Source organism: Saccopteryx leptura, unplaced genomic scaffold (assembly GCF_036850995.1).
Source record: "Saccopteryx leptura isolate mSacLep1 unplaced genomic scaffold, mSacLep1_pri_phased_curated manual_scaffold_60, whole genome shotgun sequence".
Taxonomy (NCBI): domain Eukaryota; kingdom Metazoa; phylum Chordata; class Mammalia; order Chiroptera; family Emballonuridae; genus Saccopteryx; species Saccopteryx leptura.
The window spans coordinates 92088-110550 of record NW_027095742.1 but is presented as its reverse complement, the minus strand read 5'-3'; the positions used below and the strand labels follow the sequence as shown (position 1 = coordinate 110550).

Below are 18463 nucleotides of genomic sequence, written 5' to 3'. Positions count from 1 at the left end.
TCACGGGAACTGTCCTCCACGTGACCACAGCCTGTGGACTTGGCCAGCACAGCCTCGGGGCTGTCATGGGAACTGTCCTCCACGTGACCACAGCCTGTGGACTTGGCCAGCACAGCCTCGGGCTGTCACGGGAACTGTCTTCCACGTGACCACAGCCTGTGGACTTGGCCAGCACGGCCTTGGGCTGTCACGGGAACTGTCCTCCACGTGACCACAGCCTGTGGACTTGGCCAGCACGGCCTTGGGCTGTCACGGGAACTGTCTTCCACGTGACCACAGCCTGTGGACTTGGCCAGCACGGCCTTGGGCTGTCACGGGAACTGTCTTCCACGTGACCACAGCCTGTGGACTTGGCCAGCACAGCCTCGGGGCTGTCACGGGAACTGTCCTCCACGTGACCACAGCCTGTGGACTTGGCCAGCACGGCCTTGGGCTGTCACGGGAACTGTCTTCCACGTGACCACAGCCTGTGGACTTGGCCAGCACAGCCTCGGGGCTGTCACGGGAACTGTCCTCCACGTGACCACAGCCTGTGTACTTCACCAGCATGGGTTCGGGGCTGTCACGGGAACTGTCCTCCACGTGACCACAGCCTGTGGACTTCACCAGCACGGCTTCGGGGCTGTCACGGGAACTGTCTTCCACGTGACCACAGCCTGTGGACTTGGCCAGCACAGCCTCGGGGCTGTCACGGGAACTGTCCTCCACGTGACCACAGCCTGTGGACTTCACCAGCATGGGTTCGGGGCTGTCACGGGAACTGTCCTCCATGTGACCACAGCCTGTGGACTTCACCAGCACGGCTTCGGGGCTGTCACGGGAACTGTCTTCCACGTGACCACAGCCTGTGGACTTGGCCAGCACGGCCTCGGGGCTGTCACGGGAACTGTCCTCCACGTGACCACAGCCTGTGGACTTCACCAGCACGGCTTCGGGGCTGTCACGGGAACTGTCTTCCACGTGACCACAGCCTGTGGACTTGGCCAGCACGGCCTTGGGGCTGTCACGGGAACTGTCCTCCACGTGACCACAGCCTGTGGACTTGGCCAGCACAGCCTCGGGGCTGTCACGGGAACTGTCCTCCACGTGACCACAGCCTGCGGACTTGGCCAGCACAGCCTCGGGGCTGTCACGGGAACTGTCCTCCACGTGACCACAGCCTGCGGACTTGGCCAGCACAGCCTCGGGGCTGTCACGGGAACTGTCCTCCACGTGACCACAGCCTGTGGACTTGGCCAGCACAGCCTCGTGCTGTCACGGGAACTGTCCTCCACGTGACCACAGCCTGTGGACTTGGCCAGCACAGCCTCGGGCTGTCACGGGAACTGTCCTCCACGTGACCTGTGCCGCGTGGGGGCCCGTGGAGCAGCCCTGGGCCGGCTGCTGCCTGTCTGGGGAGAAAGGCTGGAAAGGGACTAGGGAAAGGGCCCACCGGTGACACGGTGACCAGCAGTCCCACGGAGCTGCACGCACCCGGCCCAGGACTCAGAGGAGACCCTGCGGGAGCTGCGGACCCCGGAACCGCTCACACCAACACGGAGGCCGCAGACCAGAGAGCAGGATGTGCCTGCGCTGCCCCGGCCCCTGCGCTGGCCTTGGAGTGCGCAGCTCTGGGCCCTCGCGGCCTTCCCAGCGGCTCACACGGTTCCCTGTGGTCAGCCCAAACCCGCATCGTCCAAGAGCTGGGATTCGGGGAACGCCGCTCTGGCCGTGTCAGGCTGGTGCAGTAGACGGTCACCACCACTGACCTGTCAATGTGGTGACAAGGCTCACCTCTGTTGCTTCAGGGGACGTCCCACCACACACAGCAGCTGCACGGCTCGGCGTAACACGACACAGCTCCCGCCCGGGACGGGAGACTCCCTGACTCCCCCAGAGGACACCCAGTCCGGTCGTCCCCTCTGGGGACACGGCCATCCTCCCCTGGCTGGGTCATGCTGTCCCATCGAGAGAGAGCTCCGCAGTGAGCGACTGTTGGCACCTCTTATGCTGATGGCGGGGGAACCGAAGAGGCCGGGAACGACTTTGTCGCGTCAAAGGTGTGCGTATCCGAAGAGAAGGAGGACTCGTGACCAGTTCCGCCTTCCCTGTAGCGCCAGTCACAGCCGCTCTGTGTCACAGCTGGTGTTGATGACCTCCTCCACGCCCCTTTGAGGGCGAAGGCTTTACGTGCAGCAGCAGCAGCAGAGGGGACAGTCTGGGCTGTCCTCTCTTAGTCACTGCGCACAGTGGTCCTCAGCGCTGCCCGGCCCCTCCCACATTCCTCTTGACACAGGCTCGTCCTTCTTAGCAGGAGTCCCCCTGTCACCCCAACTCGGCCCCTTCTCAGTGCTGTCACCAGAGCTACCTCTCCTGTCAGCGGGGTCACACTCCTGCCCTGAGGTCTTCTTCATGATTTAAAATTCCAGTTCAGCTCCCAGTCTCTCCCTCCCCCGGCCCCCGTAGTCGTGGCTCTTTGTGAGATTAAGATGCAAGCCAGACTCCTGAGCACACATGACAGTCCCGTTTCCCGCGGGCAGGAGGCGAGTCCTGTCCCGTGCTGCGTCTGCCGTGGCGGCCGAAGTGTCTCCTGTGCCATCTACATATCACCACCCAGGCGTGCGTCCCTCAGACGTGTTTGGAAAGGGGATGCCTTCCAGACGCGTCCAGGTGGAGGGGAACGCAGAGGGGCTTGGACGGGCCCCCAGGAACTTACCACGTCGGGAACCGTCCTGACAGTACGGATGTGGCTACCCCCGACTGTCCCGGCCGTCCCTCCGCTAACAGCTCTTCCTTCTGCACCCGTGTGTGCCCTCGCCCCGTGCCAGGCACTTCGTACCTCCTGGGACGGTCAGCTCCAATGAGGAGGCCTCCCTTCCCTCAGGGGCCCTACGGCCCGATGTGGGAGACAGACGGACAGACAGCAGCGACAGGGCGGTGTCCCCCGCTCCGTGCTGGGTGGTGCAGAGGCCCCCAGGAGAGGTGCTTCACACGGTGTCCGGTCAGCGCGGCGGCCGCAGCAGAGCACCGCCGACAGGGGGCCTTTACTTTCCCCCAGTCTGGAGGCTGGACGCCTGCGCCCAGGGTGCAGCATGCGCAGGGTCTGCTGAGAGCCGTCCTCCCGGGGCACAGACACCCCCTGTCCCGTCGTCCCCATCCTCACGGGCAGAGCGAGCACGGAGCTCTCCCTCCTCCTGTCCTCCCGGGGCACAGACACCCCTGTCCCGTCGTCCCCACCCTCACGGGGCAGAGCGAGCATAGAGCTCTCCCTCCTCCTGTCCTGTGAGGGCCCCGCCCCTCTCAGATTGGCCCCTCACTTGCATAAGCTCGTTTAACCTTCATTCCCTCAGAAAAGCTTCCTCCAAAGCAGTCCCTTTGGGACTGGAGTCTCAGCACGTGGATGTGAGTGCAAACGGAGCTCAGAGCGAGAAGGGGGCGCAAAGGTCTCTGACAGGCCCAGGACGGCCTGAAGGAGGGACGGGTCTCCTCGGGTGGGATCCTGAGCCTCAGGAAGGGTTTGTGCTCCTGGCGATGACATCAGGGAGGAGGACATTGCAGCCCAGGAAGAACCCTAACGTGACGTGTGGGTGTGGCCGACCGGGGACCTCTGTGGGCAGGGGTCTCGGCAGGTGGGACGCACCACAGACCAGGGGAGGCGCTCGCCCGGCAAGGACACAGCAGGGGTTCTACAAGGCGGGTCTGCCGTGTGCGCACCGGTATGATTTTTCTCCGTGCAGAATGTGTAGTCCCTAAAGTGATTTGGTCACCTTATACGAGGTCACCTGAGTCCAGGAGCTGTCTTTCCATATTTTCGTTAGTTACCATTTGTCCAGCACTAGGCTGCAGAAGCCCCACCCTCCCTGACGGAGAGGGGTGCGTCCCTGAGCCCACTTATGGTTTTTGTAACCGAGTCTGTCTTTGCTTCGGACAGATTATGACTCAGACGCGATGAGTAGCTCCTACGAATCGTACGACGAAGAGGAGGAAGACGGAAAGGGGAAGAAGACGCGGCACCAGTGGCCTTCCGAGGAGGCCTCCATGGACCTGGTGAAGGACGCCAAGATCTGCGCCTTCCTGCTGCGGAAGAAGCGCTTTGGACAGTGGACCAAGTTACTCTGCGTCATCAAGGACACCAAACTGCTGGTAAAGCCTGCCGGCTGCTTGCTCCCGTGATGCTCATGGCAGTTCCCTGGCGGTCTCCCCCGAGGGAGTGTGGACCCAGCAGTGGTTTCTTGTTGTTCTTGTTGTTGTTTCTGTGACAGGGAAGAGACAGAGAGAGAGACAGAGAGAGGGCCAGATAGCGACAGACAGGAAGGGAGAGAGATGAGAAAGCACCAGTTCTTCATTGCGGCACCTGAGTTGTTCATTGATTACTTTTCTTATATGTGCCTTGGTGGGGTGGGGGCTATAGCTGATTGAGTGACCCCTTGCTCAAGCCGGCAACCTTGGGCTCAAGCCAGCGACCTTTGGGCTCAAGCCAGCGACCTTGGGCTCAAGCCAGCGACCTTTGGGCTCAAGCCAGCGGCCATGGGTCATGTCTATGATCCCACACTCAAGCCAGTGACCCTGCACTCAAGCTGGTGACCCTGCACTCAAGCCAGATGAGCCTGTGCTCAAGCCGGCAACCTCGTAAACCCAGTAGTATTGACGTTGGCGAGGGGAGAGGGCAGGCAGCACAGACCTGAGGGTGTGTGGTGCGCTCACAGCGCCCCGCATGGGCCCCACGTGATTGGCTGGCATGGGCGGGCGGGCCCGGCTCTATCGTGGAGGCTCTGGCGGCTCCCTAGCAGGCAGAGGGCAGCGCCGCCCCTCCCGGCAGCCTCTGCGCTGTGTGTCGTGGAAAGGCCTGCTGCTTTCCTGGCCGGAGGCTGCAGGATGGGTTTCTCATCTGCCGTGAGTCAGTGGATTCCTGGGGGCCGGGTCAGAGGAGGGGCGGGCTGGCCACGTGTCTGCAGGGAGGCTGGCCAGCACAGGGAATTCTTCCGGAAAGCACAGGGCCCTCTCTTTTTCTTTCTTTCTCTTTAAACTGAGAGGCTGAACAGGAAGATAGAGTGAGAGAGAAGCAGGGAGCTGTGCCCAGCAGCTCCGGCAGGGCGGGGCGGGTGGGCGGCCCTCCCCACTCTCTCCCTCCGCCCACCTTCCTGCTCAGCTGCAGAAACCTCCGTTGATTATGAAAATCGTGAATTTTGGAGCATTTTTTGCCTTTTGTTTTTCTTTCACATTAACCTTGACCCTCTACCCCGCCCCCCCCAAAAAAATCACTCAAAACTCTATCTTTAAACAGAACACACGCAAAGCTATTTCTCTCTGTATCACTCCGTAGCAGAGCAGATAGCCCGCTCTACAGATTAATCTGTGACTTATGGGAATCTTATTTTACTAGATTCTTAGGACATTGCATATTTTTTAAAGTTCGATTAAAAAAAAAAACGCAGTCAAAAGTACATGTTTTCCCCACATGTGTGGTCTGACATCTCCCACATGTAGACTATGCCAGAAATGACACCACCAGGGAATTGTGGAGCAGAGAATGAAACAATAAAAAGATGAGGAAGGTGAACGTGGTGTTTATTACCAATCTGCCTTAACGGCTGCAGGAAGTGGACTTAGTGCAGGGATGTCTTAAAAATACGCAGGTGCCTCGCGAAGGAGAGGCCGTGACACTCACCCCCAGAGCCGTGCAGCATGGAGGGTGGCCGTCCGGGGGGCCGTGTCCCCTGCCGCACCCCCACTACCGCTGTCCCCACACTGTCCCCGCACCTTCCCCGCCTGCCTCCTCGTGGCCGCCATCTCCTACCGGAAGCCTGTCCTCACACCGGGACATTTAGAGTAGCTGTAACTATTTCAGGAGGAATCAGGGGAAACCATCAGTTGAAAACTTTTTAAAAGTAGGTATATTCATAATCCAGCCACGTGCCATTTAAGAGCCATGGTTTTGGAACTGTAAATAATTATTTCTGAAAATAGGTCATCGCCTGACTGGCGGTGGCACAGTGCAGGGGTCACCAGCTTGAACATGGAATCATCAAAATGACCCCGTGGTTGGTGGCTTGAGCCCAAAGGTCACACTGGCTTAAGCCCAGGGTTGCTGGCTCGAGCCAGGGGTCACTGACTCGGCTTGAGCCCCTCCCCCAAGCCCTGCCTCGGTCAAGGCACGTATGAGAAGCAGTCAGTGGATAACTACAGGGCCACAACTACAAGCAGATGGTTCTCATCTGTCTTTCTTCCTCTCTCTGTCTCAATGATTAAAAAATGAAACTAGGTATCTCTTTATTCATTCCTTCATTAGTAGCTGGCTCCGAGTCAAGGGCTTAGGACTCGGGTTTGAGGCTGGAGCTCTGGGTCTACCAGTTGTTTCACTCACCTGACTTTGTCAAGTTACTTAACCCAAGTTACTGGTTACTTAACCAAGTTCCTGAATCGGGTTAACTGACCTACAAAACAGACACCTGTGAGTTCGAGGCATGTGAGATATCTCGTCTAATGACACTCAGTACTTGGTGTAGTGGATGTTATTGTTACTAATAATTTAATATAACTCAAGAAAATAACAATGCCTCATTTTACACATGAGGCCACAGGCTCAGAAGACTTAAGAAACTTCCCAGAACCCAGATTAAATTAGTAGCAGAGCTCGGACCCAGCTACCTGGCCTCCTCCGAGAATGGGAGGCGCTAGGTCTCCGTCCAGCCCCAGCGTGAAATCTAGTGAACGCAGTTGTGCGAGTGCAGCGGAAGGAGTTTGGGCTCAAGCGGAAAGCCGCCCTCCGCAGACATTCCTGCATCTTGTGTGCGGGTGGTTACACTCTCCCTGAGAACAGCCGCCCGTCTTCGGGAAGAGCAGAGAGATGAGGTGGGCGGAACTCAGGGACAGGTGGGCAACGGAGTGTCCGGGGCCGCGTTGTTTCAACAGAGCCCGTCAAGCGCGTTCCTGTGACTCACTGAGAAAGCTCCCCCGGCATGTAGGCATGGGGCCCCTCTGTGTCCCCGCTGGGTCACGCCGCCGGTGGCCAGCAGCAGCCTTTGCTGGACCGACGAGGAGCTGCAGGTCCACGTGCGCAGCGCCGAGTGTGGGTGTGGCGTGGTGGTGACAGCCCGCGGGCTCACCTTCTGCTCTCGGTGGTGACAGCCCGCAGGCTCACCCTCTGGTCTCGGTGGTGACAGCCCGCGGGCTCACCTTCTGGTCTCGGTGGTGACAGCCCGCGGGCTCACCTTCTGGTGTCCGAGCATCCCCGCTGTCCCGCGAGCCCTCCAGGAGCTGACCCCCCCACCCCCTCCACCCACCCTCCCCCGGTTCCCATGAGGCCCACGCTTCGTCAGGGTCCCCTCCCGTGGTCCCCTGTGACTGACCGTGCCATCTCCTGTGACCACAGTGCTACAAAAGCTCCAAGGACCAGCAGCCGCAGATGGAGCTGCCCCTCCCGGGCTGCAGCATCACCTACATCCCCAAGGACGGCAAGAAGAAGAAGCACGAGCTGAAAATCACCCAGCAGGGCACAGACCCCCTGGTCCTGGCCGTGCAGAGCAAGGAGCAGGCCGAGCAGTGGCTGAAGGTGAGCCGCCGGCATCCCGTCTGCGAGCCGCTCCCCGCGCCCCGCTCCCCTCGCCCCGGCCCCCCCCTCCGCCCTCCGCTCCCCCATGCCCCGCCCCGCTCCGCTCCTGGTCCTGAGGTTTCTTTCTGCTTCCACTGCTATCTGCTCAGGCGTGGTCAGCATCTGCGCGGGGGTCGGTTATCCTGACGACTTCTGGGTTCATCACCTCAACTCTTGTCTTCAAAAGGCAACCTGTGTGCGGGCTGCTTCTAGAACTTTCTTACTTTGACTTTCTGGTGTCACTTGATTGTGTCTAGATGTAGACTCTTCTTTATTTATTCTACTTGGGATTCCTTAGGCTTCTAAAATCTATGGGTTGTCATCTTTCTGAGTTTCAGAAAAATTTTCATCCATTTCTCTTAAAGTATACAACTTTGCTCCATTTCCTCCCCTCCCCCTGACTACATATTAGGCTTTTTCACTGTCTTCTACCTTTTTTCATTGTACTTATTATTATCCCCCTTTAAAAATTAAAAAAAAAATTTTTTTTTTGGTCTGGTTACATTTTCTTGTTACTTTCCAACTAACTGTTTCTCTCTTTAGCCAGGTCTAATCTGCTGTTAAATCTGTTCCTGTTCATTGTGTTCTTAATCTTGGTTATAGTCATTTTTAATTCTAGAGCATCCAGTTGTTTCCTTTATGAGTGTGGGCCTGGCTTTTTTTTAATTTTTTTAATTTTTTTTAATTTTTTTCATTTTTCTGAAGCCGGAAACGGGGAGAGACAGTCAGACAGACTCCCGCATGCGCCCGACCGGGATCTACCCGGCACGCCCACCAGGGGCGACGCTCTGCCCACCAGGGGGCGATGCTCTGCCCATCCTGGGCGTCGCCATGTTGCGACCAGAGCCACTCTAGCGCCTGGGGCAGAGGCCACAGAGCCATCCCCAGCGCCCGGGCCATCATCTTTGCTCCAATGGAGCCTTGTGGGCCTGGCTTTTGATCTGTCTCCCTGACAAGCACGTGGCAGGCGCGGCCGTGCCCATGGTGGCTTCAGTGGCGGCCGCTGGTACTGCCCTCTCACCTGCCATTGCGCCTGGCGCCTGCTCTTGTGTATGTCCGTCTGTCCCCTTCCGCCAGGGTATCTGATGGGCGTGCCGCTCATTGCATTTGGGAAAAAATTATTCCAGGATTATTTTTTACTGTGACAGAATTCACATCGCACACAATTTATCCCATGAAGTAGGATTCACTGGTGGTTGGCACGTTCAGATTCGTGCAGAGATCTGTGCTCACTACTCGCACAGTCGCTGCCGCCACCCCCGGCCCCACCCCGGCCCCAGGCACCCAGCTGCTTCCTGTTCCTGTCAGTGGCCTGTTCTCAGTATTTCGTATGTAAACTCACTCACACCACAGGTGTCCTTTCTGACTGGGCTTCCGTCACCAGGTGTCATGTCTTCCCAGCTCATTCCCACTGTCGCGTGGACTCGTGGTCCGTTCTTCTGTATCGCTTCTTACGTCCTAGCTGGGGAACGACTGTTGAGGCTGAGGCCTTGGCGACTTCTAGCCGTGTTTTCTTCTAATAGCTGTACATAGCGGTAGCTCTTACATTTAGCCTGTGGTCCTGGTTTTGTTAACAGAAAACTGCTATTATCCCGTCCTGTCATAAACTCGCTGTCCAGGCTGTCAGGGCTTTGAAATGCGGCTTTGATCACAGGTGAGCATCTTGTGACCGCGGTGCACACGCCCTGTCAGGTGTGAGCACGTGGGGACGGCGTGGCCAGCGTCGGGCTCGGGACGCACTTCTGCAGCAGTCCTGCCCAGCTGGTTTCTCTTCTTTCAGTCTGCGACTTTCATTACCAGCAGCTCTTGCCAAAATTAACTGAGTGTGTATGTGTGTGTGTGTGTGCGCGCGCGCGCAGATGCCAAAAACATGAACCATTTTGTTGGGGTCAGCCAGCATTCCCAGAAACTGAGTGGTCAGGTTTCCTTAAAAAATGTGCAGAGATTGTGTTTCTGGAGGCGAGGGCTCCAGTGAAAAGCAAACAAAAATACCACAGGACATATAACAATTTGTTTTCTTGAAGGATTTGTAATTCTGAATTTGGATTCAGTTCTCTTAAGTACATATTGAACTTCTCACAGAACACTGCTCTTTAAAATGAAATGAATGACCCAGAACCCTAATGTGTAGCTGTGCAGAGCACGGGGTGATGTCTTCATTGACTCTGCAGGGCAGTGTGGCCATCAGGAGGGGTCAGGGTGGGAAGGCCGTGTCGCGAAGCGCCCCATGGGCTGGTGACAGAAGCCAGGGCAGTGGGGACCGTGTCGCGAAGCGCCCCATGGGCTGGTGACAGAAGCCAGGGCAGCGGGGACCAGCGTTTGCTCCTTGACCTCACGGTGCCCATCTCTGTACCTGAGGCCGGACTGGTTTTGTCTGGGCAAAGGCAAGCCCTCTCGGGATGCTGGCGCTCATGGTCCCCGTAAGCCCTGAGCCCGGTGCTGTGGGAGGCCCCAGGGACTCAGAGACCCACGCCGTGACCCCCACGGAAGCCAGCGGCCGTGCAGCTCGGGTGGAGGCCCCGGGGACTCAGAGACCCACGCCGTGACCCCCACGGAAGCCAGCGGCCGTGCAGCTCGGGTGGAGGCCCCGGGGACTCAGAGACCCACGCCGTGACTCCCACGGAAGCCAGCGGCCGTGTAGCTCGGGTGGAGGCCCCGGGGACTCAGAGACCCACGCCGTGACTCCCATGGAAGCCAGCGGCCGTGCAGCTCGGGTGGGGGCCCCGGGGACTCAGAGACCCACGCCGTGACTCCCATGGAAGCCAGCGGCGTGCAGCTCGGGCTCCCGGGACGGGGCCCGTGGGTGGGCCGCGCTGGCTCAGCAGCCTCGCTGGGTGGCTCAGTGGTGACTCAGGTCCCCAAACCTTCTCTGGCAAACGGGACCTGGTAGGAAACGGGCGAGAGCCACGGGCGGCGTGACCAGGAGCGAGTGAGCAGCGTGGGCCGACGGCCGGTCCGCTCTGTTGGTGCTGCGGGCCCCTCCCTCGTAAACATTGGTTTTGTCCCCGAGAATTTCAGAACTCAGTGCGGAGGACTGGGGGAGTGTGTCACCAGAATTACTTATCTTACCTGAGGGCCATGTCTCCTGTTTTTCATTCATCCTTCTTTGCATAGAAAATTTCAAGGTTTTTTTTTTTTTTTTTAAGATTTTACTTACTGATTTTAGAGAGAGAGAGAGAGAGAATGGGGAGAGCAGGAAGCATCAACTCATGGAAGTTGCTTCCCTGTGTGCCTTGACCAGGCAAGCCCGGGTTTAGAACCAGCGACCTCAGCGTTCCAGGCGGATGCTTTACCCGCTACGCCACCACAGGTCAGGCGGTCAAACTCTTTTTTATGGCTGTCACGTGCCAGGCACTGGGAATATGACCCCAAGAAGGAGTAGCCCTTGTAGGAGCATGAGTGCAGCTTCCTCTCTGAAGCAGACCTGTACAACATGCGCTGCGCACGGGACCTGTGTCCGGCAGAGGGCTGCGTGGCTGTCACGGCACGTGCGGGGAGGGAGGGGCAGCCACACCACACCCCCACGGAGGTCAGGGTGGCGTCGCTCTCGTGAGACCTAGGCCGTCTCGCAGGGCGAGTGCTGGTCAGCGAAGAGGAAGAGCGCGCGTCCTGCGAAGTCGCCGTCACACGCCCACACCCGGGTGGCCGGCAGGGATAACGGGACCCGTGCAGCCGAAGAGAAGGAAAAAGAAAGAAAGGAGACAGCTGTCTCCCAAGTGACAGACAGCTTTGCCACAGAGAGGTCGCTGCGGCTGTGTGTAGGGTTCAGCCTTTTCATGCAGCACAGACTCCTGAACTTGAGGGTTATTGGCATAACTGATTTTCCTTTATTTACTGCTGTGGTCCCGGGAAAAGAGCTCACGCTCTGGGAGAAGGACTGGCTGGACATTCACAGGCACGGGTCATTTCATGTCACTGGGACCCCCGATGTTTTTGTGCATTTTCTGGAGGCGGGGAGGTCAGGCTCCAAGTCTGGGTTGCTCGCTCAGCCTCACGCACGGAGGAGGTGGCAGACCACGGCCTTGAACCCCAGCTGCCGTCTGACACAGGCCCCCAGGAGCTCCGATGTGTTATCTCCTCTGTCCCTAGAGAAAAGACAAAATGTCTTTAGAGCAAATAAAAATTTGCCTTCTGAAGTAAAGATTTGATGAACACACTGGGTAGGCGAGGGAAGAAAAACCTGGTACAAAAAGTAGTGGAATCGGCGTGGAACAGAGAGGCTGGGCGAGCCAGCTGTCCCCGAGGAGACCGGGGACAGCACAGCTGTGGGGGGCCACGTCCTAGCCACGGCGAGGGCAGGACATCGCAGCGTGCTCTCCGCGTGGCCTCGTTGTCTCTCTCTCTCTGTTGTGGTCTCAAATGTGGACATGGCTCCGGTTTCCACAGAACACCTGTGTAGCATAGTGGCTGGTGACACTGTCCTGGCCCCTGTGTCTGGGGCCCAGTCCCAACACCAGTGCAGCCCAGAGGACTTGGAGGTGACGTAGAGGTCATATTGCAGGATCCCTGCACGGATATGTGGACTTGGGCGTCTCTTTTCTGCCCGAAGTCACTTGGGTTGAACTCAAATTACAGCTTAGTTCCAGAACGAATAGAAGACATTTTGAGAGAGTTGCCTGAGAACACTTCTGTTAGAAGAATGAGAGTTTCACTGACCCAGGAATCTTGTCTTTTTTTTTTTTTAATAGGTGAAAAGAGGGAAGATAGTGAGGCTGACTTCCACATGCATCCCAACTGGGATCCACCGGCAACCCCATGTGGGGCCAATGCTTGAGTAAAAAGCTATTTATAGTGTCTGAGGCTGATGCTCTCCAACAAAGCCATCCTCAGCGCCTGGGGTCAGGCTCGAACCAATCAAGCCTCTGGCTGTGGGAGGGGAAGAGGGAGAAAAGGTGGAGAGGAAGGAAGAGAGAAGGAGATGGTTGCTTCTCCTGTGTGCCCTGACTGGGAATTGAACCTGGGACGTCCATATGCTGGGCTGACTCTCTATCCACTGAGCCAACCAGCCAGGGGCCTTGTCTGTCTGATTTATGGCATCTGTCCAGTGCATTGTGGATGCTCAGTAATGACGGAGGGGACAGTGGGTGACTGTAGGGTGGCTGTGAGCACCAGGCCGCCGCTGCCGACATCACGTCTGTACGTCTAGGTCGGTTGCTCCCGTAGGGACTGCTGGGCCATGAGAGCAACCCCCAGGTTTTGAACGTACACGTGCCAGATGCTAGCTTAGGCTTTTTGCATGCAGGGTCTCACTTTTTCTTAATTAGCCCAGAGTTAAACAGCACGATGAGCCACCCCGACCTTCCTCCCTTCGCTAGGGAGGGAGCCGAGGCTCAGGGGGTCCGGCTTTCAGCTGGTGACTCATGTTCTTGCCTCCCGAGTCGCGGAGGGAACAGCGGGTCCGACGGGCGTGCCCTGGCGCCACCACCGAGTGCCCAGCCTCACATGCCCCCCGGCCTTCTCCAGGTGCCGTTCCACCTCCCTCTGCCTCCCGCTCACCTCCCTGGGCGTCCCTCCAGTCCCCTCCGCGAGCCTCCCTTGCAGAGAGACTCCTGGGGGCTCCCCGTGCCGGGCTGTCTCTGCCAGCACCCCCCTCGCCCCCATCCCTGCTCCCAGGAGTCCCAGCGCAGACCCCCCCAGCCTCTCTCCTTGGCTCCTCCGCACCAGCTGACCGGCTCTGCGTCCTTGTGGATGCCTGGTCAGCGTGGTCTCACCCTCCCATCCACCCTCTCTCCCACTCTCAGCTCTGACTGGGGATTTGCCTTCGCCTCCAAACACACCCGCCTGCCTGCTCTGACTTCTCCGTCTGGTCAGCGGTGTCACCCGGCTGCTCAGGATGAAGCCCGGGCACTGTCCGGGACCTGGCCCTTTCCTCCGTCCAATCCATCAGCGGGACGTGTGGATTCTCGCTCCAGAACACACCCCGAGCCCCTCCCTTCTCTCCATCGCCACGGTGATCGATGGCTCTGGGCGGTCCACCCCCTTCTTCCATCGGGAGCTCCCTCCTGCAGGGACCTCTCCCTCACGTCCCTGTGTGCCTTTCGGGCACCAGGGTCATCCCTCCTTCCTTCCCACACAGTCAGACTGTGCTCGGCCGCCTTAGAATGACTGAACGTTCTCGGCAGTCTGGCACGGTTCTTAGGCACTGAGTTTTTAGAAGGTAGGGCTGTTGTGCCTGCACTTGTCAGACTGGGAAACAGGCACGGAGCAGTTAGTTGATTTGCACCGGGTGGCAGCCAGGCTGCACCCAGGCAGGAGGCACCGGAGCCCACACTTGCCCTCTGGGCTGTGCCGCTCCCCGGAAAGTGACTTCCTCCCCCTCCCTGGAGGTGCCCCAGCTTTCTCCGGCACAGCACACGGCAGGGCGTGCACACAGAGCTCCCGGCTCCCCCTGACCTCTCCCCCCTCCTGCCACGGCCCTCGGGGTTCTCCCTAAACACTGCACACTCTCGGGCCTTTGCACCTGCTCTGCCCGCAGCCAAGGGCCCTTTCTGGTTCTTCCCGGGCCGGGCCCTCCGGCAATTCGGCTCGCAGCCCGGTGTCACCCCGGGAGGTCCTTCCTGGTCTCTGGCTCCACGCCGGCCCCCCCCCCCCCCGCTTCCTTCCTGGCAGCTCTTGCTGCTGTTGGATGTTCCCCGCCCTTCTGCCAGGCTCCCCGTTTCCGACCACACCTCAGTCTTCCTGGAATGGAAGCCCCACGAGAGCGGGGCCCTCAGGCACGTGTCCCCTTATGTCCCAGAGCCTGTGTCACACCAGGAGGGAGAGACATTGGTGACGGAGTCGCCGAGTGCACGTGTCCCCTTGTGTCCCGAGCCTGTGTCACACCAGGAGGGAGAGACATTGGGTGACCGGGTCGCCGAGTGCACGTGTCCCCTTGTGTCCCAAGCCTGTGTCACACCAGGAGGGAGAGATATTGGGTGACCGGGTCGCCGAGTGCACATGTCCCCTTGTGTCCCAGAGCCTGTGTCACACCAGGAGGGAGAGACATTGGGTGACCAGGTCGCCGAGTGCACGTGTCCCCTTGTGTCCCAGAGCCTGTGTCACACCAGGAGGGAGAGACATTGGTGACGGGGTCTCCGAGTGCACATGTCCCCTTGTGTCCCAGGGCCTGTGTCACACCAGGAGGGAGAGACATTGGGTGACCGGGTTGCCGAGTGCACGTGTCCCCTTGTGTCCCGAGCCTGTGTCACACCAGGAGGGAGAGACATTGGGTGACGGGGTCGCCGAGTGCACGTGTCCCCTTGTGTCCCGAGCCTGTGTCACACCAGGAGGGAGAGACACTGGGTGACCGGGTCGCCGAGTGCACGTGTCCCCTTGTGTCCCGAGCCTGTGTCACACCAGGAGGGAGAGACACTGGGTGACCGGGTCGCCGAGTGCCTGCCTGGCGCCTGGAAGGTAGAGCCCGCCGGTTCTGCACACCAGGTGCCTCTGCATCTCCAGCTGCGACTCTGCCGTCGGGCACACTCACACGTGTTGACACTCGTTTCAGGTGGTCAAGGAAGTCTACAGCGGCTGCAGCGGGCCCGTGGACCCCGAGGGTGCCCCCCAGTCGAGCTCTCCGGTGCACAAGGCGGAACTAGAGAAGGTAAGGGTGGTGCTCTTTCCGGGAATAGCGGCCTCACAGAGGACTGGGGCCTCCTTCAGCGTTTTCATTGCATTTTCTGACACTTCCAGCACTTGTAGTTGAGGAAGGCAGAAAGTGCAGTTCTGCCTGCGATGCACATCAGCTGCCCGCCCCGTACAGAGCTGGAGCTCGCCCCTTTACAGACTGCGCGGAGACCGCGCGGTCGGCCTCACGACTCCCGCCGTAGGTGACGGGGTGGACTAAAGGTGTCAAGGGCCAGTCCAGCGTCGCCTGGCTACTCCCTGGCAGGGTGAAATCTGGATTCGGGTCTGTATACTCCCGGGTACAGCCGGCGCTGCGCCAGAGGTTGTGCCCGACGCACCAGTGGCGTTCCCTGTCCCACTCGGCCCTGTGCGCTTTTCCTCCTAGAACGTGAGGCCCAGCCGTGGGCGCCAGGGCCAGCCCTTCAGATCAGAACCGTAGGCACCCAGCGCTGTCAGGCCCACGGCCAGCTGGCTCTCTGATCTCCCGTCCCTGCACGGCTCGCGTTTCCCGGGGAGCCCTGGCTTCCTGCAGCGCAGTGCTCTGCAGGGGGTGTGTCCCGGGAACTTCCTGGGCCCTGCCTGCTTGGCCCCTGCCAGTGCACAGACCCCTCTGTCCATCCTTGTTTTAGTCAAGGTTCTCCAGAGAAACAACAGGGTGTGAGTCTGTGTGCATACGTGCCTATGCATTTATGTATACGTGTGTGTGTTTATGTATACGTGTGTGTATGCATTTATGTATACGTGTGTGTTTATGTATATGTGTGTATACATCATGTGTGTATACATGTACACATGCATGTGCATTTGTATATACGTGTGTATGCATTTATGTATGTGTGTATATGCATTTATGTATGCATGTGTGTGCATTTATGTATATGTGTGCATTTATGTATATAGATGTATGCATTTATGTATACATATGTGTGCATTTATGTATATGTGTGTGCATTTATGTATACGTGTGTGTGTTTATGTATACGTGTGTATACATTTATGTATACATGTGTGTTTATGTACACATGCATGTGCATTTGTATATATGTGTGTGTATGCATTTATGTATACATGTGTGTGTGCATTTGTGTATGTGTGTGTGTGTTTATATATGACTCCTATGAGGAATGTTTTATTTATAAGATGTATCACAAGGAAAAGGCTCACGTGACTGTGGCGGACAGCAAGCCCACAATCCGCAGTGCAGGCCAGCGGATGACATCTGATGGCCGCCTAGGGAGTGCTCCCTCGCTCGGACAGGCCGGCCTTTTTGTTTAGTTCTGGCCTTGAGCTGACCTGGTGAGACCCACCACAGCGGGGCGCACATCTGCTTAACTCCGAGTTCACTGACTTAATGTTAGTCTCATCCAAAAACACCGTCCAGGTGACACGTGACGTTAACCTCAGAGCCCTCACCCTGAAGCGGCAGGCAGGCCTGATCACAGGGCCAAGACCTGCTTGCTGGGGACAATTCTGACAGCGCAGAGAAACACCCAGAGGAGGAGGAAGTCCCCGTGAGCCCACCACAGGGAGGGTGTGCGTCTCTCGGCATTGTGTATTTTTAACCGGTTTTTTCTCTTCACACAGGTTTTTTTATAGTTTGGATAATCTGATGTATAAAAATTTTATGCTGCCTACCTTCCCCAACTTACCTTTATTATTACTAGTTTTCCAGGTTTTTAAAAACTCATAACAAATTACAGGCGTTTGTGCATTTTTAGCAACTAATATGAAATGCATATGGCTCTATTATCATATTACTCCCCCCCCCACACACACAAATAAGGTCCTTTTGGGTCATTTAAAATAACCTGGCATCTTCCTGTAAGCCTTTGCTGCTGCTCTGCCCCCTGAGAGCAGACTCGAGAAGCAGGCTGAGCAGACGGAAGGATGGAGCTGTTCCTGGGCCCACGGTTCCGGCTGCCGAGCCAGCTGCTGCGTGCTGGGCGGGTCCGGGGGCGCCTGCCATCAGCAGGGCATCGGTGTCCCCACTGCCCACTCCCAGGACCGGGCGTGTCCTCCTCCCGTCTCGGTTTCTGAGGCTGTGCGGTGCCCGGCCACACCTGCTGACCTGGTTCCCAGGGCCCTTCCCGGCCTGAGAACCGGGGCAGCGCCTGCTGTCAGTCACTCTGCCACTGGAACTTGGCACGTGCCAGGTTCCCACGGGATGCCCGTCTGGGATCGCCAACACCTGTCTGCCGGCCTCGGCCAGTGTGGCTGGCTGCCCACCGAGCTGCGCGTGCCCCAGTGTGGCTCTCGGGGCCTGGGCACTGGGGCACCATGCAGAGGGTCGGGGTGGGGGTGTGGTTTGGGGCCCGTTTTCTCCACCATGACTCCACAGGTTTCCTGGTTGGCATGGAAGGGTTCCAGCTCGAAACAATGTCTCTTCTCCCTTTTTTTTTTTTTTTTAATTATTTTTATTGAAGGTATTGGGGTGACATTGGTTAATGAAATGAAAAAAGTTTCAGTGTACAATTCTGTAATATATACGTCGTCTGTGTATGGTACTGTGTCTTCACCACCCCAGGTCAAGTCTTTCACTTTTTATCTTCCCTTGACCCTGTTCCGCCTTCCTCCAACGATGTCTCTTTATCAGATACCACCCTGGAGTCCCAGTTACACTCTTGAAGTCCAGGCGTGGGCACTACGACGATGCGGGTATCCAGTGCCCGTGGGTGGTGTAGGAGCTTGGCTCCGAGCATGTTCTGAGTGTGTTTGTTACAAGTGGATCCTTGCTGCTTGCCCAGTTATTCGGGGGAGGAAGTAGATGGACACGTGGCATGCATCTGTCACAGCATAACAGGGTTTGGCGAAGGGAAACGTTCGTAACCCGGATATCTTCTTCAAAACTATTTGTGAGAAAGAGGGAACCGAAGGAAGCAGTCATGGCACTGGGGCATGTGTCAGCGCAGCCTCAGTGGTGTTTTCTTTGTTCTCGTGGCATTTTTCAAGCTTTTATAGCAGGCCACCCCGCTGGTCCCTGTCACCGTTGACTGTCACTGTCCCTGGAGTGTTGTGACTGGGGCCCACGTTTTCTTTCAGCTTGGAGATGACTTTTGGTTGAACCACGATATATCCCTTGGCCAGCGTGACGGTTGCAGGGTAACTGAATCCTTTTTGTCCCCACAGAAGCTGTCCTCGGAGAGACCGAGCTCGGACGGGGAGGGCATCACGGAGAACGGCCCCACCGTGTGTAATGGGAAGGAACAAGGTGAGTGGGCCGGGAGCTCTGGCCATGGGGGAGCGTCCTGTGACTCGGCTGTGGACATCACCGTCCTGCACGGGACCAGG

General features: G+C 57.9%; 1 protein-coding gene across 4 annotated transcripts in view; it reads left to right on the top strand.

Annotated features, from left to right (window-relative positions):
• Nucleotides 1-18463, top strand: part of AFAP1 (actin filament associated protein 1) — a 126491-nt gene that overhangs the window by 72017 nt on the left and 36011 nt on the right. For all 4 annotated transcript variants that reach the window (XM_066358126.1, XM_066358128.1, XM_066358125.1 and 1 more), the window contains 4 exons: nucleotides 3911-4122; nucleotides 7352-7531; nucleotides 15057-15152; nucleotides 18302-18383. In XM_066358126.1, the coding sequence (XP_066214223.1) occupies nucleotides 3911-4122; nucleotides 7352-7531; nucleotides 15057-15152; nucleotides 18302-18383 (570 nt within the window). The remainder of the gene's footprint in view (nucleotides 1-3910; nucleotides 4123-7351; nucleotides 7532-15056; nucleotides 15153-18301; nucleotides 18384-18463) is intronic.